At 40.4% G+C, this 24,340-nt stretch overlaps 1 protein-coding gene across 2 annotated transcripts in view; it reads left to right on the forward strand.

Annotated features, from left to right (window-relative positions):
• The window catches only part of si:ch211-278j3.3 (E3 ubiquitin-protein ligase RNF19A), a 103,648-nt gene that overhangs the window by 32,725 nt on the left and 46,583 nt on the right, over nucleotides 1-24,340 (forward strand). For both annotated transcript variants that reach the window (XM_041187863.1, XM_041187862.1), the window contains exons 2-4: nucleotides 6,632-6,771; nucleotides 11,502-12,401; nucleotides 22,738-22,943. In XM_041187863.1, the coding sequence (XP_041043797.1) occupies nucleotides 11,917-12,401; nucleotides 22,738-22,943 (691 nt within the window). In that variant the 5' untranslated portion in view covers nucleotides 6,632-6,771; nucleotides 11,502-11,916. The remainder of the gene's footprint in view (nucleotides 1-6,631; nucleotides 6,772-11,501; nucleotides 12,402-22,737; nucleotides 22,944-24,340) is intronic.

The raw sequence follows: 24,340 nt of genomic DNA on the forward strand, positions 1-24,340 counted from the left end.
AGAGAGAGAGGGCCAGACGTGGGGGGGGGGCGGGGTGAGGGGGACAGGCGGGGAAAGGAGGGAGAGGCAGGTAGGGAGTGGAGGCGAGGAGAGAGAGAGAGACGGCCAGACGGGGGGGTGAGGGGGACAGGCGGGGAAAGGAGGAAGAGGCAGGCAGGGAGCGGAGGCGAGGAGAGAGAGAGAGAGACGGCCAGACGGGGGGGTGAGGGGGACACGCGGGGAAAGGAGGGAGAGACAGGCAGGGAGCGGAAGGAGGGAGGGAGAGGCAGGCAGGGAGTGGAGGGGAGTGAGCGAGTGGCGGACGGCGCCAGGGAGCCGAGCACTGCAACAATTCTGTGCTGCTGCAGACTTGCATGTTTACTTCAGCAAATTAATCAATATTTTGCCTCAGTTTTCACGCTGAGAGACACTAATACCACCCCAATAGTAATGTATAGTGCAGAGGGTATGGAGAAGCAGGAACTTAGAACAATCACCATTATTAGAGAAAAAGTGCTGCATAAACTATTGGGATTGAAGGGTGACCAGTCCCCAGAACCTGATGGCCTACTTCCCAGGGTCTTAAAGGAAGTGGCAGCGGAGAAAGTGAATGCATTGGCTATAATATTCCAAAATTCCCTGGATTCCAGAAAGGTTCCAGTGGATTGGAAAAGTGCCCTTATTCAAAAAGGCGGAGGAGGCAGAAAGTAGGAAACTGTAGACCAGTTAGTTTAATGTTTGTCGTTGGGAAATTGTTGGAATCCATTATTAAGGGAGTAGTAATGGGGAATTTGGAAAGTCAAAATGCAATCCATCAGAGTCAGCATGGTTTTATGAAGAGTAAATCATGTTTGACTAATTTGCTAGAGTTCTTTGAAGATGTGGCAAGCAAAGTGGATAATGGGGATCCTGTAGATGTAGCATATCTGCATTTCCAGAAGGCCTTTGATAAGGTGCCACACAAAAGATTAATACACAAGATAAGATCATTTGGAGTTAGGGGTAATATATCAGCTTGGATAGATGATTGGCTAACCAACAGAAAGCAGAGAGTCGGGATAAATGGGCCTTTTTCTGGATGGCAAGCTGTAACTAGTGGTGTGCCACAGGGTCTGGTCCTTGGGCCCCAACTACTTACAATCTATATTCATGACTTGGATTCAGGGATAGAGGGTACTATAGCTAAATTTGCAAATGACACCAAAATAGTGGGAAAGTAAGTTGCAATGAAGAAATAAGAAATTTACAAATGGATATGGACAGATTAGGTGAATGGGCCAAAATTTGGCATATGGAGTTTAACGTGGATAAGTGCGAGGTTATCCATTTTGGTCGGAAGAATAAAAAAGAGACTTATTATTTAAATGAACAGAAACTTCAGAATGCTTCAGTGCAGAGGGATCTGGGTGTCCTCGTGCTTGACTCGCTGAAAGCTAGTATGCAGTTACAGCAGGTAATAAGGAAGGCAAATGGAATTTTGGCATTTATTGCTAAAGGAATAGAGTATAAAAATAGGGAAGTGTTGTTGCAATTGTACAAGGCATTGGTGAAACCGCACTTGGAGTACTGTGCACAGTTTTGGTCCCCTTACCCGAGGAAGGCTGTAGTTGCATTGGAGGCAGTTCAGAGGAGGTTCGCTAGAATGATTCCAGAGATGTGGGGCTTGTCTTATGAGGAGAGATTGAGCAGTTTAGGCCTATACGCGCTAGAATTTAGAGGGATGAGAGGAGATCTAATTGAGGTATATAAGATGCTAAAGGGGATAGACAAAGTAGATGTGGAGCGGGTGTTTCCCCTTGTGGGACACTCTAGAAAGAGAGGCCATGGTTTTAGGCTAAGGGGTGGTAGATTTAAATCAGAGATGAGGAGGAATTATTTTTCTCAAAAGATCGAGAATCTGTGGAATTCACTACCTCAGAATGCAGCGGATGCCAGGACGCTGAATAAATTTAAGGAGGAGATAGACAGATTTTTAATTAGTAACAGTTTGAAAGGTTATAGGGAGAGGGCGGGAAATTGGAGTTGAGGCCGAAATGAGGTCAGCCATGATCGTATTGAATGGCAGGGCAGGCTCAAGGGGCTGAATTGCCTACTCCTGCTCCTAGTTCTCCTGTTATGTTCTTATGTTATAAATTCTCAGTTGAGTCTGAGCTGAATCCCAGTTTTGAAAGCTGCAGCATTTTAGTGGACATGTAACTGTTGTCATCTTAATAGCAAAACAGTGCAGCCTGCAAAAGGTTCTTTATCTTGGAAAAGGTGTAATTAAGCCAATTGAAAATTACCCCATCGCAGAGTGTGCTCCCTCTCAACCAGTGGGGTGACCTTGTGGAGAAAGACCTTAGCATGATGAATATTTTCCTTTCCCAGCAGGAGGTCAATCTTGTGTAGGCTATGAGGTGTTTTTTGGGAGATATTGCGGGCGAGTGATCCCAAACATTTTCAAGCTCTTCCCACTTCAAAATATTGTGAAGCAGTTAGCAGAAGGAAACATCCATAACACAGTGACTTCAATTGGTCCTAGTTTGCCAGATTTCTATGGTGTTTGTTTCAGCTGACTTTACATGAATGAAGGCAAACATCAACATTTTAGAGTTTGCCAAAAATGATGAGTATTTGGCCGCATATCAGAAAAGGAATCGAAGACCAGGTATGTCACAGAATTTGTCCAGTTTAGCCCAAGCTGTGCAGTTCCCATTTTTCAAAATTGATTTTACCTTTTAATGCAGTTGTCAGCACACGTTCAACTGCAAAAGAAAGAAATCCCTCTCTTTATGGACTCTGAACTGTCTGCATAATTTTCTGAAGAGAACTTAGATTCAGACGAGTTGTATTTAAAGATGACAAATGTGCAAATGATTACTTCCAATTCACTTTGGAATGTATTGATCGACCCACCAAAAACAAAATAGATGATTTCTGCAGCTTTTTAACAGTAATTTTACAGGTTAGCTCTTTTGGGTACAGTAGTGTAGTGGTTATGTTGGTGGACTAGTAATCCAGAGAATGTTCAAAACCCACCATGACAGTTTAAATGCTACCTGAACAAAAAAACGAGGCCTGATGTTTTTTCACCACCCTGTACCCAATGAGATCAAGGGCTAAAATATTGGCAACTGTGTACTTACCTCGCCCAAGTCACACTTATGATCCACAGCAATTGGGAAACATGTGAAGCCCTTGACCCAGGCAGAAAGTGGTCTCATTGATGTACAAAAGTTGAAGTCTGATTACCTTCATGTGATTTTTTTTACATCCCTTTGCGCTTTGCACTCAGACAGTTTCACCAGCAATACCTGGTAACAAGGAACAGCAGGCTGAGAAGATAAATTAGTTTTTCATGGCTTTCGTGGCCAGTAGAAGCAAATGTGAATGCCCCACCTCCGGCCCCACCAGCCAAGTTGAAGCAGAGGACATGGTTCAGTTTAAAGAAAAATGACCATTGGGCAATCCGGTTGTTATAAAAACCCAATTCATTCATTCGTAGCTTTTATAGAAGTAAACCTGCCATCCTAGCTCAATCTGGACTATATGTCCAGCCCACAGTAGTTGACCTTTAATTCCATTCTGAAGTTGTCTTGCAAGCTTCTTAAAAACAAAAAAACTGCGGATGCTGGAAATCCAAAACAAAAACAAAAACAGAATTACCTGGAAAAACTCAGCAGGTCTGGCAGCATCGGCGGAGAAGAAAAGAGTTGACGTTTCGAGTCCTCTGTCGAAGGGTCATGAGGACTCGAAACGTCAACTCTTTTCTTCTCCGCCGATGCTACCAGACCTGCTGAGTTTTTCCAGGTAATTCTGTTTTTGCAAGCTTCTTAGTTGTGTCAAAATCCATTGTTAACGCTTTGCCAGAGTTACCCAAATCCTGAGAATGTTTTTCTTTTATGTTCAAAGATCATAGTGTGGATTTTCACTGTGCAGATACATGTTTATCTTTTGCTTTGACTAGCTAAAACCGCAAACTAAACAGATTTACGGTTCAGTTCTCATAACATGCTCTCCCAAACTTTCAGTATCTGTCACTTAGATTAAAACTGAAGTTCTTCAAATGATTAGTCATGTTAATTCCTTGTAACTGTTTGTATTTAAGGTATAGCTCGTTATACAGTAGGCTGTGGGCGGTGTGTAATTATTCCTCCTTTTAATCTTTTGCTGGCATTGAATGCATCAAGAAACGTGATGCATGGAGAGGATTTCTACTAATTGCAGCGAAAAATCGTATCCTGATCTTTACACAATAGTCTACTTAAAATGCACTCAGTTCCATCTAATGCAAAATAATTGAACAAAGTTTCCCCATTAACTTTCTAAAACGCTTCTTTGATTTTGGTCTTCAAGTCATTTGAGGCGCACAAGCCCTTTCACTGCCTCTTGGTCGCAGTTAAGGAGAAATTATTGGGCTGACTTTTTAAAAAGTGGGAATATTAAGGACAGCTAGCTGAAGAAAAGATTTTGCATCGGTGGAATGAATGGATAGTGATTTGGTTTCTTCTAAAGTTCTTTGGGAGCAGATATTTGTCCATTTGGAGCTGACTGTGTTTTTGACTGATGGGTCAAATTACAGAACTGGTTCTGTTATGTGTTTCTGTTGTCACTTCTGGATTTGCTGTTCACCTTGGGCAAAATCCAAATTATTAGTTGCACAGGGAAAATCACTAGTCGCAAAAGTTTGCATATTCATTGTTTAAAGATCATGATTGCGATTTTTGCTTCAAAAACTTGTTTCTTCCCTGCACTGCTGGCCTACACTAGATGGCTGAGCACTGAATCTGTCTATGCCAGGAGAAATGTCAACTTGCCACACCTAGCAGTGGTGGTAGCAGCATCCATTAACCTGTGCAAATATGTGTGGGACAAAACTGTTAGCTAAGGTAAATCTACACAAGATGAGTGATGTTGGCAGCCACTCTTTCTGCATAGCACTTGTCATGCTGGACTGCCTACTGTGGCAGCTCTATTATAAGATGAGTCCAAGATTCATTAGAAATATGGATAAGTTTTACCCAGCAGAAAAGAAACTGCGAACCATCGCTCATAAAGTATTTTTGCGTGGTTGCAATGGAAAGAGCTTCAGTAGAAGAGAGGTGGAAATTCTAGTACCGTTCTGTCGACATTTTATTCCACTTGATTCAACTTTACAAAGTGCTTTGTCACTGGAATCAATTACACAAAAGATAGTTTAAAACCATTAGTTACTTTGTCTCAGTGGCTCTAACAGGACACTCTGTTCTATGCCCATTATGTTGCTTTTTTCAGTATCTATTGCCAGATAAATAACTTCAAAATTAACATATTGTGGTTGATTCAAAGGTATTACAACTTGAGCAGATTATTTTTCCCACAGGTGTAGAAAATTGGATTGAGTTGGATCACTTGTTGCAATTAAGATATCTTAATAATTGGTTCTGTAAAAATTGCCTGCTGCAAGAGAAATTTAAGTAAAAGCCTGCAGTTGATGGTGAAAGCATATAGACTGTGTATGATGCAGTTTTTGATTCAGTAGTACTACAACAATGGGGGGTGTGGTGATTACACTAGTGTGGAGAGCTCTGATTGTCTGCATCAGTGGGGAGTAAATTAGGTGAGCAGATTTTCATAATTCAGACGTACATTCAATCAATTCAATTATTACTCAAATTTTAATTTGAGTAAGTACATTCTGATTCTGATCCATTAAGTAAAATTTGTTTTATGTCATGTTAATGGATCAGTACTTATTTTTGGCCAGGCTATTGTAGCTCACTTTCCAGCCCAAAGATGTCACCAGTTCTTGTGCTTGCCACTGTGATTTCGTAATGATTGTTCTTAGAATTTTAACCTCTTCCTGTTTAATCAAGAGTGTGCATTTTTTTCAACTGTGAAGCTCTTATAATTTGTGATCAGTTCTGTTTATGTACTATTGCTATCTATAGAATTGTAGAAATTGTTTTTAAAAGATTTTTGAAATTATTTTTGAGGTTTTGAAAAATTTTAAATGCTAGACCATTTTTGAACTCAAGCATGTGCTGCATTTTTCTTGGTGTGTGGTCACTTATTTTGTTCCTTGTTTTTTCTGGAGGGAATGTTAAATTGAAAGCAAGTATATTAACTGCAGAAATTGATTATTGAACTGTGAATGCCAATAAATGCTGCAAACTTCTGTCCTGGCTCTTATCCACACACACACATTTTTGTGCCGTCCAACAATCCGTGTTCAAATGTCTTGAGGAACATGACCTTGTAATGCTGCGGGTTTTATAGTTTCTTGTAGATAGAGGCATTCTGCAATATAAATATATTATTCTAGTTCCTCATTCCCATTCCCAACATGTTGACTGAACATATCTTCTTGGATTCATGTAATCATTTCATCATTACAAAATAATTTTAACATATGTGGACATTCCTTTTTTAAAAAAAGCACTACATCCTAACTATAAATTGTGGGCAGTTAAGATGTTTATTACTGTAAAGCAAAAAATATTTTATAATCTATGAAAGGTAATTTGTCAGAAAAGATGTTATTGTATAGAAGAAAACATTTTATGCTTACTTCAATGTTAATAGTTGCTGACAACTGTAACATAGAGTAGAAGTTGCAGTGATTTCAGTGATCTGGAGTTGAAGACAAGTTTGGGTTCTTTCCTCTGAATATGCTGTTTTCCTCTCCCACCAGATATCAATAAGTAACTGAGCAGAAAGTGAAAAAAGCATTTGTGTTGCCAGAAAATCCCTTGGAAGAGCGAAGGCTATGAATGAAACAGGGTTTTAGGTTTGTTGGCAGAACAAGAAGGCATCACCAGACCACACCTGATGGTATGTATATTGTGTTACAAATTATCTACAATTAAGGGATTATTGGGGAGCTGCAAAGTTTCATCTTGGGCCTGGCTTAAGCTATCTCAGAGCACTTTTGCTGATTTTCTAACCTCTGCCGGATTAGTGTGCAAATAATTTCTACTCAACACTCCAAGCAACCATTTATATCTTGTAGTTGGTGACAGAGTAAAGATATTTGGTTGTTTTGTTCCTTGATCAGTCTGGCCTGACCCAATGGTATTTGTATTTCAGTATCTATTTGCATCTTATCAAGTATATGTGGATTTTGTTCTTTTATTATACTGTGATATTAACGATTTGGAATTTTGGAGCTTGAAATGAAATAAATTGGTATTTGTGACGTTTTCTGAAAACAAGAAATTCCCATGCAAGGAAACTAAAAAATCTCAGTTTAACCTGAGTTTGTGACTTTTTGTTTATGAAAGACTTTATTAGGTAGTGGAGTCTTTTTTAAACTACTGTTGAGAGGGAGAAAATAGGGTTACTGATGCCACTTGCATCATTAGCATTTCTTGCACTCACCTTTTGAAGCATATGGATGCTATGAGGTGTGACATCGCAGGGAAGCAGATCGGTGATTAGCTTTGTTTATCTTTCAAAACTAATAATTCATTTGTAACTGAAAGGTTTTATTAATGGTAGCAATGTTTACAAACAGTAAAACTTATTGAGAGAGGCAGGTTTCCTTAATAATACATTGATTAAGGAAAATAATAAATTAATTAAAGCATAATAAAGTTGGGAAGGCAGGTGATGTGTTGCAACTGCAGAATATGGAAGTTCCTGGACACACATGTGACCCAGGGCAAACACATCTGTAGTTCCTGTTGCTGGAGGAGCTCCAGCTCAGAGGCATTGAGCTGGAGGTCAAGCTGTGGGCACTGCAATGCATCAGGGATGAGGGTGGGGAAAGTTACCTAGACATAGATAATAGACATAAAGGCAGACAAGCCCCCAGGAGCCGATGGCCAGCATTCTCGCATCTTAAAAAAAGTGGCAGCAGAGAAGGTAGATGCATTGGTTATAATCTTCCAAAATTCCTTAGATTCTGGAAGAGTCCCAGTGAATTGAAAAATAACTAATGTAACACCTTGATTCAAGAAAGGATGGAGACAGAAAGCAGGAAACTACAGGCCAGTTAGCCTAACATCTGTCATAGGGATAAAAGCAAAATATTGTGGATGCTGGAAATATGAAATAAAAACAGAAAACTCAGGTCTGATAGCATGTGTGGAGAAAGAAACAATTCAGATTTTGACTCCGCGCGACTCTTCTTCAAAGCTAAAAGTCATAAGGAAGTTGCTAGATTCCATTATTAAGGAGGTTACAGCAGAATACTTAGAAAATCAGAATTTGATCAGTCACAATCAACATGGGTATATGAAAGGGAAATCGTGATTAACTAATTTGAGTGTTTTGAGCAAGTAACAAGATGAATAAAGGGCAACCTCTAGATGTGACGTATGTGGATTTTCAGAAGGCATTTAATAAGATGCCACATCAAAGGTTACTACACAAGATAAAATTACATGGTGTAGGGGGTAACATATTAGCATGGATAAAGGATTTGTTAATTAAAAGGAAGCCGAGAGTAGGGATAAATGTGTTATTTTCAGGTTGGCAATCTGTAACATGTGGAGTGCCACAGGGATCAGTGCTGGGGGCTCAACTATTTACAATCTGCAGCAATGATTTGGATGAAGGGATTGAATGCATGGTAGTTAAATTTGCTGATGACACCAAGATAGCTAGGAAAGTAAGTTGTCAAGAGGAGGTAGCAAGCCTGTGAAGGGCTATAGATAAGTTAAGTGAGTGTGCAAAAATTTAGCATAGGGAGTATAATGTGGGAAAATGTGAACTTGTCCACTTTGACAGCACGAATAGAACAGCAGTATACTATTTAAATGAGAGGGATTACAGAACTCCATGATGCAGAGGGTTTTGGGTGTCCTAGCACCTGACTTGCACAAAGTTAGTATGCAGGAACAACAAGTGTTTGGGAAGGCAAATGGAATGTTGGCATTTATTGCAAGGGGAATGGAATATAAAAGTAGGGAAGTGTTTTAGCAGCTGTACAGGGCTTTGGTGAAACTACATCTGGAGTACTGTCTACAGTTTTGGTCTCCTTATTTGAAAAAGATATAATTGCATTAACAGCAGTTCAGATAAGGTTCATTCGACCCCCTGCTTGGGTGAAGGGCTTATCTTATGAAGAAAGGTTGAACAGGTTGGGGCTATACCCTTTGGAGTGTGATGACGTGTATATTTTTATATTTCTGTATGTATTCTATGTAGGTAAGGATAAAGCAGTGTCTGTGTGTCCATGGTTAGTCAAAGATGAGGTTGTTGAAGTCAGATTGTCTGTAGAAAGTAAAGAATGAAAGACTAAAGGTTATCATCTTGCATTTTGTATTGAGGCCTTCCTTAAGAGGAAACAGTAGATCTGAAATTAGTATTTGGAGATGAGTTTTAAATTTCATTTGTAGCTGTTGCATTTCAAAGGTATCTTCAAAAGAGCATTCACATTTTACTGAAGATTTGAGTAAACAGGCAAATGTTTTAAATTTTATTGACCCAAAATAGAGAGGAGATAGGAACATGAAAGGTTTTAATACTTGGGAATAATATTTTAAGAAAATGGAGAACTAAGATGAAAGATGTGAAAATGTTATTTCTGAAAATATGGTTTCAGCTGTAGTGAGTTGCTGTCGGGGGAAGTCCCACTCCAAGCCAATTTTTGTGTCTTTGGAGTGTGCTGAAAAAGCTATCAAAGTCTTTTAATTGGAAAGAGCAACTCAATTTTGGGCCAGAACACTGTGAAAGTTTTTTTTTGATCTCCCTTTGGATAGCCACATCAGCGTAGAAAAAGCAAAATTCTGCGGATGCTGGAAACCTGAAATAAAAACGTGAAGTTGTTCTGGGGAGTCACAGACCATACTTGTGTTAAAATGAAAGCAATTTCTTAGTTTGGGTCATATTTCCTGGACTTTATGTTAAAGAATCTATAAGGGTTGTTGCCACAAGATGGTTTTATTGTGCACCTTTGATAAATCATTTTGGGGGTTATTTTTGTAAGATTTTTCTAACTGTGTATCTTTTATCTTGTGTATGTTAAAGTTTTATCTTTTCTATATTTTAATAAACATTTAATTTTTCAAATTTTAAAAGTCTGGAGTTCAGTGCTTTTGTTTTAAGTAGCTTTCCCTCGTTTTTACAATGCAAAAAAAACCGATCAGACGAGGCGGATTTCAATCTGAGATCTGGCTTGTTCAGCATTAACATCAGCTGTGAAAGTAACAGGAGTCAAGAAGAATGAGAGGTGATCTTATTGAAACAAAGACCCTGAAGGAAACTTGATAGGTAGATACCGGGAGGATGTTTCAACTTGTAGGGGAGACTAGAACCAGGGGACACAGTTTAAGAACCAGAGGTCTATCGCTTTAAGACAGGTGAGAATTTTTTTCTTTCCAAAGGTCGTTAGTGTGTGGAATTCTCTTTCCCAGAATGCAGTGGAGGCTGATTCATTGAATTTATTCAAGGCAGAATTAGCCATATTTTTAAAAGACAAGCGAGTCAAGGGTTTTGGCAGGCAGACAGGAAGGTGGAGTAAGGCCACAACCAGATCAGCTGTGATCTTATTGAATGGTGGTGCAGACTCGAAGGGCTACTCCTGCTCCTAAGTCCTATATTCCTATGATAACATTACACTACACGAGCCATTTCAATAATACAGCAGCCTGAAGTCAATTTCTTGTACTAAAGTAAACCTTCTTTGTTTTTGTCAAAAGTTATCAGATAATAGTGGAGAAATGTGCAGGCAGTGTACTAACTCCACATTCCACTGCTGAGTCCAGATCTGATTGTGTAAATGGGACAGACCTATATGGAGGTGTATGAATGATCTAGACTTTTAGCAATCTACTTTCATGACTGATCAACAGCTTAAGGTCAGTATTTATTGTTTATCCTTAATCGCCCTTGAGAACTGAGTGACATGCTAGGCCATTGCAGCAGGCATTTAAAAGTCAACCACATTGCTGTGGGCCTGGAGTCACATGTAAGCCAGACCAGGTAAGGACGGTCAATTTCCTTCCTTAAGGGACATTAGTGAACCAGTTGAATTTTTACGACAATCAACAATGGTTTCATGGTCATCATTAGACTTCTAATTCCGTTTTTTTTTTAATTGAATTCGGATTTCACCATCTGCTGTGTTCCTGGGTTCCCAGAGCATTACCCTTATTCTCTGGATTACTCATCCAGTGATAATACCACTATGCCATCGCCTCCCCAAGAGTAATCATATTAAACAAGAACAAATAGATAAGGAATTGAGTAACTTTGGTGTTGTTGGTATTGTTCCTGATTTTAGTAGAGAGATTGATTTCAAGTGGGGATTTATCACTAATTCCATTTTATACAGAATTGATACCTCAAGTGTTGCAAATTAACACTCCTTGGTCCCTAGTCTATGTGATCTTTATTTGAAGATTGTGCTTAGATTCAACTAGAAAACCTGCACTAGTAGAACTAACTATTCTGAGTGGTGTTATCCACTTTCACATGGGATGTCTCTTTAAGTGAATTACCATAACATTATTGGATGAATAAGCTTCATATATTATTTGGGAATATTTGAGCATTTGTGATGCAAGAATTTTTATGTAACTGTTTTCCCCTCCGCTTTTGATTTCAACATTTTCTAGGTTCCACGACGGAAAAGGAGAAAACAATGAACATCGCAAGGTGACACTATCCAACATCCAACATGCACTGCTGTTCGATTCTGGGACTACTTAATATCTCAACTTGCTATGTGTATCCGTTCTGTGCGAAGCCATTTAAAAATTGGTGTTGCGATTCATGCTTCATGTAAGCTCAGTTGGACAAAACACTGGTTGTTTCAGTATTGCTAATTATATTTACGAACTACTTGAATTTCCTAAGTGGAAAAAGAAACTTGCCATGTTTTCTTTTACACTGTATCCTTGTAAGGATTTTGTCTTTCAATGATCAGTTGCTATTTGATTCCAAAATTGGTAGACTGTGGTCAATCACTTTGGAAAACCATAAAAGTAGTAATCTTGACCAATTTTGTAACTTTGTAGTATATTTAAGATCATGAAAAGACCAAATAAACATCGACAGCTCCAATTCTTCAGCCTCTTCAGCAGGAAACCTAAATCAAAATCAAAGCTGGAGATGTCCACAGTTACAATTGAAGGAGTGCACACAAAAATGGAAAGTGAGGATGAGAAAAAGATGTCCTCCACCAACAGGACAATGCAATCATCCAGTAATGAACAGTTGTTGGGCACTCTGGAGTGTCCACTCTGCCTTCTTAGCCAGCCTCGATCCGAGTTCCCAGAGATCATTTCTTGTCATCATCGTTCTTGCCTGGATTGCTTACAGCAATATTTGAAAATTGAAATTACAGAGAGTAGGGTCAATGTTGCCTGTCCAGAATGTTCTGAGTTGTTTCATCCATCAGACATCCGTATGATTCTCAACAATGGCACTTTGATGGAAAAGTACGAGGAGTTCATGCTGCGAAGGTATCTTGCATCTGATCCAGATGCCCGATGGTGCCCTGCACCTGATTGTAGGTATGTCCTGCATGATAATCAATTTGATTTGTGTGTGTTTTGTTTTTTTCCACCTATTACAATATAAATGGGGGTAGAGGGAAGGTTGATGCAAATCTAAGCTACTTTTGTGAATGACTTTCACCTACAACGAGCAGATAACTGAGTGTGCAGGTCCATGCAGTCAAATTGTTGATGTCAGTAATAGAATACAAATGTAAAGTAAGAAAATAATATAAGAAATATGAACAGAGCATGGCTGTTTTTTGACCCCACTCCACTTTTCTGTCTGATCCCCATGTCCCCTGATTCCCTTAATATCCAACAATCTATCATTCTTGGTCTTGAATATACTCATCCACTGAGCATCTCCAACAATGAGGTAAAGAATTTACAAAGTTGCACCACTTTTTAAATCAAGAAATTTCTCCTTAGATTAGGTACTAGACACTTGGGAGTGGACTTTTAGTGTGGAAAACAGAACTGCTGCTGTCACATGTATGTATAAAATCCAGTGTGATGACATCGGGTCATAAACCCGACATGAACACACTGATTTCCCATAATGTGGAAGTAAGGCAGGCGCCAAAATCGGCTGCTGCTGCTGTGCGTCGGTGGTGGAGGGAGTGAATGTTTGTGGATGTGGTACCAATCAAGCAGGCTGCTTTGTCCTGGATGGTGTCAAGCTTCTTGAGCATTGTGGGAGCTACAAGGCAAGTGGGGAGTATTCCATCATACTTCTGACTTGTGCTTTGTAGATGGTGGACAGGCTTTGGGGAGTCAGGAGGTGAGTTACTAGCCTCTGACCTGCTCTTGTAGCTACAGTATTTATGTGGCTAATCCAGTTCAGTTTCTGGTCAATAGTAACCCCCCCCAGGATGTTGATAGTTGGGGCTTCAGTGATGGTAGTGCCATTGAACACCAAGGAGCGATGGTTAGATTCTCTCCTGTTCGAGATGGTGATTGCCCGGCACTTGTGTAGCAAATGTTGCTTGCCACTTGTCAATACAAGCCTGGATATTGTCCATGTCTTGCTGAATTTGGACATGGACTGCTTCAGTATCTGAAGAGTCATGAATGGTGCTGAACATTATGCAATAATCAGCAAACATCCCCACTTCTGACCTTAAGATGGAAAGAAGGTCATTGATGAAGCAGCTGAAATGTTTGGGCTGAGGACAGTAGCCCGAAGAACTCCAGCAGTGATGTCCTGAAGCTGAGATGATTGACCTCCAACAACCACAACCATCTTCCTTTGTGCTAGGTATGACTCCAACCAGGAGCATTTTCCCCCTGATTCCCATTGACTCCAGTTTTGCTAAGGCTCCTTGATGTCACACTTGGTCAAATGCAGCCTTGATGTCAAGGGCAGTCACTCTCGCCTCACTTCTGCAGTTCAGCTCCTTTGTCCATGTTTGAGGCTGTAATGAGGTCAGGGACTGAGTGACCCTTGCAGAAGCCAAACTGGACATCAGTGAGCAGGATATTGCTAAGCCAGTGCCGCTTGAAAATGCTGTTGATGACCCCTTCCATTACTTTACTGATCAAGAGTAGACTGATGGGGTGGTAACTGGCCAGGTTGCATTTGTCCTGTTTTTTGTGCACAGGACATACCTGGGCCATTTTCCACATAGCCAGGTAGATGCCAGTGTTGCAGCTGTATTGGAACAGCTTGGCTAGGGGCATGGCAAGTTCTGGAACACAAGTCTTCAGCATTATTGCCGGAATATTGTCAGGGCCCATAGCCTTTGCAATACCCAGTGCCTTCAGCCGTTTGTTGATATCACATGGAGTGAATCGAATTGGCTGAAGACTGGCATCTGTGATGCTGGTGACCTCCAGAGGAGGCCGAGATGAATCATCCACTCAGCACTTCTGGCTGAAGATTGTAGCAAATGCTTCAGCCTTACCATTTGCACTGATGTGCTGGGCTCCCCCATCATTGAGGGTGGGGATATTTGTGGAGCCTCCTCATCCACAATCATTGTCCACTATCATTCACAGGTGGATATAGCAGGACTGTAGAGCTTCAATCTGATCCATTGATTGTGGGATCGCTTAGCTCTGTCTATCACTTGCTGCTTATGCTGTTTGGCAGGCAAGCAGTCCTGTGTTTTAGCTTCACCAGGTTGGCACCTCATTTTTAGGTATGCCTGGTGCTGCTCCTGGCATGCCCTCCTGCACTCTTCATTGAACTAGTGTTGATCCCCTGGCTTGATGGTAATGGTAGAGTGGGAGATATCAGGGGCCATGAGATTACAAATTGTGTTCGAGTGCAATTCTGCTGCTGCTGATGGCCCACAGCACCTCATGGATGCCCAGTCTTGAGTTGCTAGATGTGTTCGAAATCTATCCTATTTAGCACGTTGGTGTGCACACAACATGATGGAGGGTATCCCCAATGTGAAGGCGGGACTGCGCCTCCACAGCGACTGGGGTGGTCACTCCTACCTATACTGTCATGGACAGATGCATCTGCGGCAGGCAGGTTTGGTGAGGATGAGGTCAAGTATGCTTTTCCCTCATGTTGGTTGCCTCACCACCTGCCGCAGACCCAGTCTAGCAGCTAAGTCCTTAAGGGCTCGGTTAGTAGTGGTGCTACCGAGCCACTTTTGGTGATGGACATTGAAGTCCCCTACCCAGAGTATATTCTGCAACCCTCAGTTCTTCCTTCAAGTGGTGTTCAACGTGGAGAAGCACTGATTAATCAGCTGAAGGAGGGTGGTACTTGGTAATCAGCAGGAGCTTTCCCTGCCCATGTTTGACCTCACGGGGTCTGGAGTCAATGTTGAGGACTCAAGGGCAACTCCCTCCCGAATGTATACCATGTGCCTCTGCTAGGCCTGTCCTGCCGGTGGGACAGGACATACCCAGGGATGTTGATGGTGGTGCCTGGGACCTTATCTGTAAGGTATGATTCCTTGAGGAAGACTGTCAGGCTGTTGCTTGACTAGTCTGTGAGGCAGCTCTCCCAATTTTGGCATCCGCACCCCCCACATGTTAGTAAGGAGGACTTTGCAGGGTCGACAAGGCTGAATTTCATGTTGTTTCCGGTGCCTCGGTCAATGCCGGGTGTTCTGTCCAGTTTCATTCCTTTTTTGAGACTTTGTAGCGATTTGATACAACTTGCTAAGCCATTTCAGAGGGCATTTAAGAGTCAATCATATTTGCCGTGGGTCTGGAGCCACATGTAGGCCAGGTGAGGGTGGCAAATTTCCTTCCCTAAAGGACATTAGTGAACCAGATGGGTTTTTTTACAACAACCAACAATGAGTTCATGATCATCATTAAACTTTTAATTCCAGATTTCCATCTGCCGTGGCAGAATTCCAACCCGGGTCCCCAGAGCATTACTCTGTGTCTCTGGATCACTAGTCCAGTGACAAAACCACAATGCCATCACCAACCCCACATTGCTAGATTGTTTCATTTGATTCTTTTGTGTTGCAAGCTATAGTTTTCTATTATAATTGGAAAGTTTTATTTTTAAATATGTTCATTCGCAGACCTGAGCACCACTTTTTTCCTCTTATGGGAACACTCCTAGATCTCCTAAATCAAAATAATACTCAAAAATTTCTCACGGTTACTCTATTTTACTCATTACATTTTTAATCCAATTCACCCAGGCTAAGTTCCCTCACATGCCTCTACGCTTTTGAGTCAAAAGTTGTTTCTTCTCTGCTGTAACTTTGTTTTGACGGCTTGCCTTCTCTATTTTAACATTGGAGCTCATTCCTAATTTTTCTGCTCCTTTCTTTTCTTCTCCAATCTTTCTACATAACCGAAGTGGGTAGAAAAGCTTTTTGGAAAAGGAAGAGGGCACTTGGTCAGACGTTGTATTCTATGAACAAAAAGAATAATGGGGTCTTGCAGAGGAAATCTGAGAGAAAAAAAATTGGAAAGATGTGCAGAAACATTGGTACAGTTATGAAGGCAGGCCTTCAACAATTTGCAGAACACTTTTCAGGAGTTTTAAATATTAAGAAATTTATAGAATATAAATATATAGACCACTGCTTAACAAGCCCTGCAAGGAAAAATGCAATAGAATGTATTTGCTTCTACATAATGAATTAGGGCAGGTCAGTAATATAAAGGAGCAGCTCAGCTGCAATTAAAAAAAGAAAGCAACCTTTCCCCTAACTGTGGTGTGCTCCACAACTACCAGTTGATTATTTTTCTCTTGGCTGTTATGCTTTCACTCAAGAAATCACTTGCTGTAGAATCATAGAATGGTTACAGCACAGATGGAGCTCATTTGGCCTGTCGTGTCTGTGTTGGCTCTCTGAAGGAGCAGTTCACCCAGTGCCACTCCCCCGTCTTTTCCCCTGCATTTTTTTTTCTATTCAGATAATGATCCAATTTCCTTTTGCAAATCTCAGTTGAACCCTGCCTCCACCACAGTCTCAGGCAAGGCAGTCCAGATCCTAACCACTGACTGCATGAAAATGTTTTTCCTCATGTTGCCATTGCTTCTTTTACACTTAGCCTCAACCTTGACCCTTCCACCAATGGGAACATTTTCTCTGCACCTGCAACCTGTTTAGAATTGTACCCTTTATTTTATATTGTATATCTACGTTCTTCCTGCTAAAATGAATCATAGTTAATGTGTTGCTTTTGACTGCTCTTCTGTGCACGCTCTCCATTCTTTACCTCATGGATATCAAGTACAATATACCACAACAATATCAATACACATAAGTACAATATACCTGTTGGACAACTCAAAAATTCTGGTCCCTTCTGCTGGCTCCCATATTGAACCCTCATTTCTTCATGGATAGGCTACCATACCTCTGCTTCCCTATTTAGGTGATAAATATGTATTTTCCTGGAATATTTCATCCCTGGTTTACTGTAGGTTACATTCAACTAATGCTTCACCTCATTATTCTTCTGATACACTTTACATGTCTATTCCTCCTGGATACTCTGTGGATCAGGAAGGTCCACATCACATAACCAGACTTATGCACATCAACTGGACTATATGCAAGTACTAAAGAATGTCATTTATCAATCAATCCTGGCCCTCTAGCTTCAGGTCAATATTGACCTTAATGCCAGATTGTGAATTGGATCGAGCACTGTCTGTTAAAGGTCCCCCATGTTTGCCCGTTACCAGGTAGGTATTGCTTGTTTTAAATTAGCAGGAGGAACACCAATAATCTAGTAATGGATTGTTTAGGCTATAAGGAAGAGAAAGAATGGGTCACTCACTGCAGTCACCTTTTCATTGCAACAGTATATAACAGCTAAGTATTTTGAATACACATGTGCTATGTCTTTATTTTTGTCAGTTGGAAGACTAATCTCATGAAAGAATAAAAAAATGTATTCAACTTTTTATATTTCATCTTTTGTTTCTGCACATTGTACTGGACCTCCATGGAATCGAACTATGTTAACTAATTGATTTATTACAGTCCTTTCAAACTTAGTAATCAATCTCCCTGCAGTGTAACATTCCCTGTTAGGACGCTTTTGTGTGTAGCTATTGAACTTCCTTTTTTTAAAGGCCTAAATTCACTGATGGATCCTCCTTAAATACTTAATTCCCTAAGTGAAATTTTGTTTAGGACAAACATACTTTTAAAAGAAAAACAAAACAAAAATCCAGCTTTATACTTTATAAAAATAATTTTGACACTTTGACCATTAGATTTTGAGCCTGGGAAATGTGAGCCATAACTGCGTTTCAAATTCCAAATTCTTGGCTGTCTTCTGTTGGAACCCATATGGTTTTAGCTACTGCTTAGTCATGCCAATTAGTTCATTCTTAAATGTTCCACCACCTGGCCTTGTCAATCATAATATCACAATATCAAAACAGGTTAAAACAATTTCATGCTAGGGTAGTAACTATGCATATATCAGCTGCTCAATCATAAAATAGAGCTTCTGGACCCTTAGTCTCCATGTGTTTACGTTGGATGGATCATTAATCTAATAATTTAGGAAATCATAGTGAATAAATACCAATCCTGATGTAGAGTATTTTTGTGTGTAATCCAGTGGGCTGCTAAAATATCATATTGGCTAAGCAAAGTAAACTGATCTTTGTTGAGCAGATATATTTTGAATGGCATCTCTCACTGCCAACTAATCTGTGTCATCTAAGGATCAAAGGGCAAAGTTCATTTTGAGTTCATTGAATCATAGAATGATTACAACACAAGTCATGCCCGTGCTGGCTCTCTACAAGTGAAACGCAGCTAGCCCCATATAATCCCCTCTCTTCAACTTTCCCTGTCCCTTCCAGTGCTTATTGAATTCCCTTTTGAAAGCCCTTTTGAAAGGATGGAATCTGCCTCCACCACACTCTTGGGTAGTGCATTCCAAATCCCAACCACTTGCTACATAAAGTTTTCCCTTGTGTTGCCTTTTTTTTGCCATTCAGCTTAATTCAATGTCCTCTGATTCTCAATCAATTTGCCAATGGAAACAATTTATCTCTATCTTATCTAGACCCTCATAATTTTGAGCACCTCTAACAAATTTCTTCTCAACCTTCTCTTTGTGGAGCACAGTTCCAGCTTCTTCAACCTATGCACATAACTGAGTCCCCTCATTCCTGGAACCACACTCATAAATCTTTCCTGCACCCTTAAGCTTTAACATCCTTCCTAAAGTGTGGTGCCCAGAATTGGAAACAATACTCCAGGTAAGGCCAAACCAGTGTTTTACAAAGATTCACAGTAATTTCCTTACTTTTATTTTATCCCTTTATTTATGAAGCCCAGGATCCCTTATGCCAATTTAACTACTTCCTCACACTGCCCTGCCACCTTCAGCAATTTGTGCACATGTTTTTTTTTCATCATTCATGGGATGTGGGCATTGCTGGCTAGGCCAGTATTTATTGCCCATCCCTGATTGCCTTTGAGAAGGTGGTGGTGAGCTGCCTTCTTGAACTGCAGTAGTCCATCTGGTGTAGGTATACTCACAGGAAGTTAGGGATAGAGTTCAGGATTTTGACCCATTGACAGGAATACATCTCCAAGTCAGGATGGTGAGTGACTTGGAGGAGAACTTCGATGGTGATGTCCCCATGTGCCTGCTGCCCTAGATGGTAGTGGTGGTGGGTTTGGAAGGTGCTGTCCAAGGAGGCTTTGTGAGTTCTTGCAGTGCTTCTTGTAGGTGATACACACTGTTGCTACTGTGCGTCGGTGGTGGCAAAAGTGAAAGTTTGTGGATGGGGTGCCAATCAAGCAGGCTGCTTTGTCCTGAATGGTGTCCAGCTTCTTGAGTGTTGAGAGAGCTGTGCTCATCCAGGCAAGTGGGGAATATTCCATCACACTCCTGACTTTTGGCTTGCAGATGGTGGACAGGCTTGGGGGAGTCAGCAGGTGAGTTGTTCATCGCAAGATTCCTAGCCTCTGAACTGCTCTTGTAGCCACAGTATTTATGTGGCTAATGTGGTTTCTGGTCAATGGTAACCCCCAGGATGCTGATGGTGAGGGATTCAGTGGTAATGCCATTCAATGTCTTGGGGTGATGATTAGATTCTCTCTTGTTAGAGATGGTCATTGCCTGGCACTTGTGTGGTGTGAACGTTACTTGCCACTAGTCAGTCCAAGCCTGGATATTGCCCCAGGCCTTGCTGCATTTGGACATGGACTGCTTCAGTATCTGAGGAATCGAGAATGGTGCTGAACATGGTGCAATTGTCAGTGAACTTCCCCACTTCTAACTCCATCAAGTCTGACTCCATGATGGAAGGAAGGTCATGGATGAAGCAGCTGAAGTTGGTTGGGCCTCGAACACTACCCTGAGGAACTCCTGCAGTAATGTCCTTCAGGTGTTCCTGTTCTTGCTGCACTTTTAGAATTACATCCTTTATTTTATATTGCTTCTCCTCATTCTTCCTAACAAAATTTTTCACTTTACAATTCTTTGTGTTAAATTGCATATGCCACACATTCATCCATTCCATCAATCTGTGTCCATTTGAAGTCTATTACTATCCTCATGGCTTACAATATCTTTTCAAGCTTGAATCTTACTGATAGAAAATATAAAAACAAAAAACTGCGGATGCTGGAAATCCAAAACAGAAACAGAATTACATGGAAAAACTCAGCAGGTCTGGCAGCAACGGTGGAGAAGAAAAGAGTTCTCTGCTGATGCTGCCAGACCTGCTGAGTTTTTCCAGGTAATTCTGTTTTTGTGATAGAAAATATAGATTTATTTCCTTGAAAAACTTTTCTTTGTCACATTACATGCAAAATATAAACCAACTTTGGGGAAATTTAGCATAAAAATGCCTCGACTAATTGAGTCAAACTTGCTGGTTTAAAACTGAACAAGAGCTTGACAGTTAACTGTTCCCTAGTGCATTCTCCCTGGGAATGCCTCCACCAATCAGAGTGCACTTGCCAACCATTCAGCACCCTCAGGCATTTTAAATTGTTGTTCCCTTTTCTATTGGTATTCTTGTGAGTTGTCCTGATCAGTGCAAAACAAAAAAAATTCGACAGCATGTCTCTTTTTTTCAGTAATAAAAATTAAAATTTTATTCCTACTCTTGGGATTTTGGCTTCACTGAAGTCGTGGTGTCGTCATCCAGTTATTGGAGGCAACACTGCAATTCTTATCATCCTGCGAGTGCTATGAAGCATATTAAAATTAATCCTTATTCTACCTGGTTGTCTGAGTTGGGCACCTTGCCTGTAAAGCCATGTCAATAGGTAGTTTAACCTGAATTCAGCCAGGTATTACTTGCTGGGTGCCCGTGCAAAACCTGATGCAGGCCTAAAGTGGAAGTTTGAGGGCAGTGATGCAAGGAGCAGACTCATAAAACAGTACTAGATGTAATGTGGCACGGTGGCATTATGTAATGCTTTCTATATGTCCTGCCATAGATGATGTTTCACACACAAGTCACTAACCCTAATGGGTAATGAACCAAAGGTGAAGTTTAAGTATGTGCATCTGAAGTCCTCCACACTCACTCTGCCTATTTACAGGTGAAATGCTCCACTTTGACATGATGTTTCACCCAGAAAGGCAAGGGAGAAGACTGACAACAACTAGCCTAGGACAAGCAGGTTGAAATGTCAACACCTCTGGGCTTGAAATCAAAGTTTAAGTTACTTGAAGTGCTGACAGACTGAATTGCTAAAACTGTTTTAATATTGGGCTAATTTAAAAAAAAAATGAATAATTTTCTATATTGTCCTCTTCCAGTGATATCAAAGCCCATCATTTCAGCATAACTTGGGTGGTCAGCCTAATGGTGGATCAGCTGATGTTTCTGCATTCATTGTAATGTATGACATAACCTGACGGAAAACTCGGGCTGAGAAAACTGCCAATTGAAATTGGACACTACTACTTAACGGTTTTAAAACCTGGCACAATGTGCCAGCTTAGTACAGATACTCAGGTAGTCCATTCCAGATCTGATCCTGAGCTGCTTGGGCTGCTGGGAATAGGTGATTGTGATACAGACTAACATGCCCAATTTTGCCTCATTTTTAATTTTGAATCATGGTTGGTAGAGGTGGGAAAGTTGTCGCTCGAACTGACTCAATTTTTCCATTCTACTATGGTAAAATTACTTTTCAAGGAAGCATGTTTTGGTCTGGACCTTAACAGTAGATTAGAGTCATAAAGGCACAGAAGGCTGTCATTCAGCCCGTCAAAGTTAATTCTGGCTCTCCTTAGAGCAATCTAGTAAATTCCATTCCCCTGCTTTATTCCCGTAGTTCTGCAAATTTATTTCCTTCAAGTGTCCATCCAATTTCCTTTTGAAATCATTGATTGTTTTCACTTCCACCACCCTCATTAGCAAGTTTCAGAATATATTGCACTTTTGTTCAAAGCTACTAGCAACATTCACCTACTTATTGAAAGCAAAGATCCAGCGAGCCAATTTTTTTTTACTGTGGTTAGGTTTAAATTGTAGCAACTGTGATTTCCTGTGTTCTGTTTAGGCCAGTTCAGTGTATTGAGATATGCAATACCTCAGTGTATCTGACAGTGATGTTTGTAGCAAACCTAATTGCTTTTTTCAAAAAGAAACATCTCAAGTTGCCAATTAATATCTGGCCGTATTTTATAGAAGCTTCCCAAATTAACCTCTTGTGTTTCAGCAATGCTGGCTTCTGACAAAGTAATTGAAATAACAAAACACAAATGCTTCAGAGCTTATTTCATAGACTGACTCTTTGCTGCATAACTACATATTGGTCAATAAACTGCTGCAGATTACCCATTTGTGTAATGCTTATGTTTTTGTGGATATTAAGATGGTGAATGAGAATATGTAACACATCTCGTCTCTACAATAAGATTTTATTCATTTACAATTTACAACTGATGTTTTGTGCACTCGGACTCTCTACAGTTATGGAGTAATTGCCAGTGGCTGTGCAACTTGCCCAAAGCTGACATGTGAGCGGTCAGGCTGTGCGACTGAATTCTGTTACCACTGCAAACAACTTTGGCATCCAGACCAAACCTGCAGTGAGGCCCGTAAGCAGAGAGATGTGTTCGTGGCTGGAATAGAAAAACACTCTACCTCTCTTATTCACAGTGAAGAATCAGACAATGGTAAATATTGCTTTTCTTGCAAGGCAAAAATTTCATGGAAGCTATTTTCTTTAAAACTTGATATGTAAAGTGTGTTAAAATGCATTGCTTCTAAAAGGATCTAAACAAATAGATTATAAGTGACTAGAATCACCTACTGTGGTTCATCAGCAAGGTTGAATATTAGTTAGCCTCTGTGTATAATTATGTCTATGTTCTGTGTCCATCAACTCTAAATTGTATTTGGTTAGGTTCCACTAAAAGTTGTAGGAAGGTGACTGAATTGTAGAAGTTAACAATAAATGAGACATTTATACAATTTTACACATTTGTGTAAGTTTATTTAGAGGCATCTAGGTTGCTACCACTCAGGCTTTTGGAAAGAAGTCACACAAACTGTCAAAGAACCTGGGACTAGAGTAGTTAATATTTTCACTGGGAAGTGGGCTTATCAACGTGTGATTGGAGAGATCATTAGACTGTATTGCAGTCAGCATAGTAAATCTTCCATTTTTCTTTTCTGAGACTGATATACTGTATAGAGATATCCTTCCCTGTTCATTGTGAAACAGAAGTTGAAAGATACAATCTGGAACAGTTTCCCAATGTTACATGCAACAAGAAATGGAAAAAATTTGTGCTAGTGCATTTTTTTCTGCCATATTCAGTATTTTGTTTCTACCTCGCTTTGCATGAATATTAGCCAAAACTATTAAGAATGCCAAAGACAAATGTCTACATTCCATTGATGAAATCGATGTTAATCTAAATAGGAAAGTTTGATTTGTTTTTGCTTCTCATAAATGAAATAGGAGCTGGAAAAGGATTTGCCTCAGCCTTAATTTCTATTTGATCTCTCTATCATCTTTGCACCATATCCCTTCACCCCCTCATTCTCCTGTTGACTCTAATGGTAATAACCATTAGTTACGGATTATCTATTTGATAATTTGATTTCAAAATATTCAGTCATGGAAGCAGATTCAGCAGTCACACTACTGTGATCAGATCAAGCCAGATTAAGGCACCTGTGATTCCAGTGGTCAGAGGGATTCCCCTCTCATGGTGCCCACTGTCTAAGCTTTATGAAGGTTTGATTTGTCTTCATCTTACTGACCTAAATAATTTTAACTGCTGCTAGTTGGACTCTTGCCCTCATTGAAACACTGTTTCCTTGTTCCCAGACTCAGAAGGAATCCTCACTTGGTTGTTCCTGCCAGCACTGCACGTACACCTCATTTTGACTAGAGGCCACCAAATTTTATTTGCAACTTGTGGCAGATATTTCAGTCTGATTTAAAGCTGTCTCTGCCATGCTGGTAAAGATGGATTTCCCTACCTGCCACCTGTTAAATCCATGAAGTGGCATAAGTTCTGTTAAATCCATGAACCACCACTAAGTTCTGGTGGGCTCGAGG

This window comes from Carcharodon carcharias, chromosome 5 (assembly GCF_017639515.1).
Source record: "Carcharodon carcharias isolate sCarCar2 chromosome 5, sCarCar2.pri, whole genome shotgun sequence".
Taxonomy (NCBI): Eukaryota; Metazoa; Chordata; class Chondrichthyes; order Lamniformes; family Lamnidae; genus Carcharodon; species Carcharodon carcharias.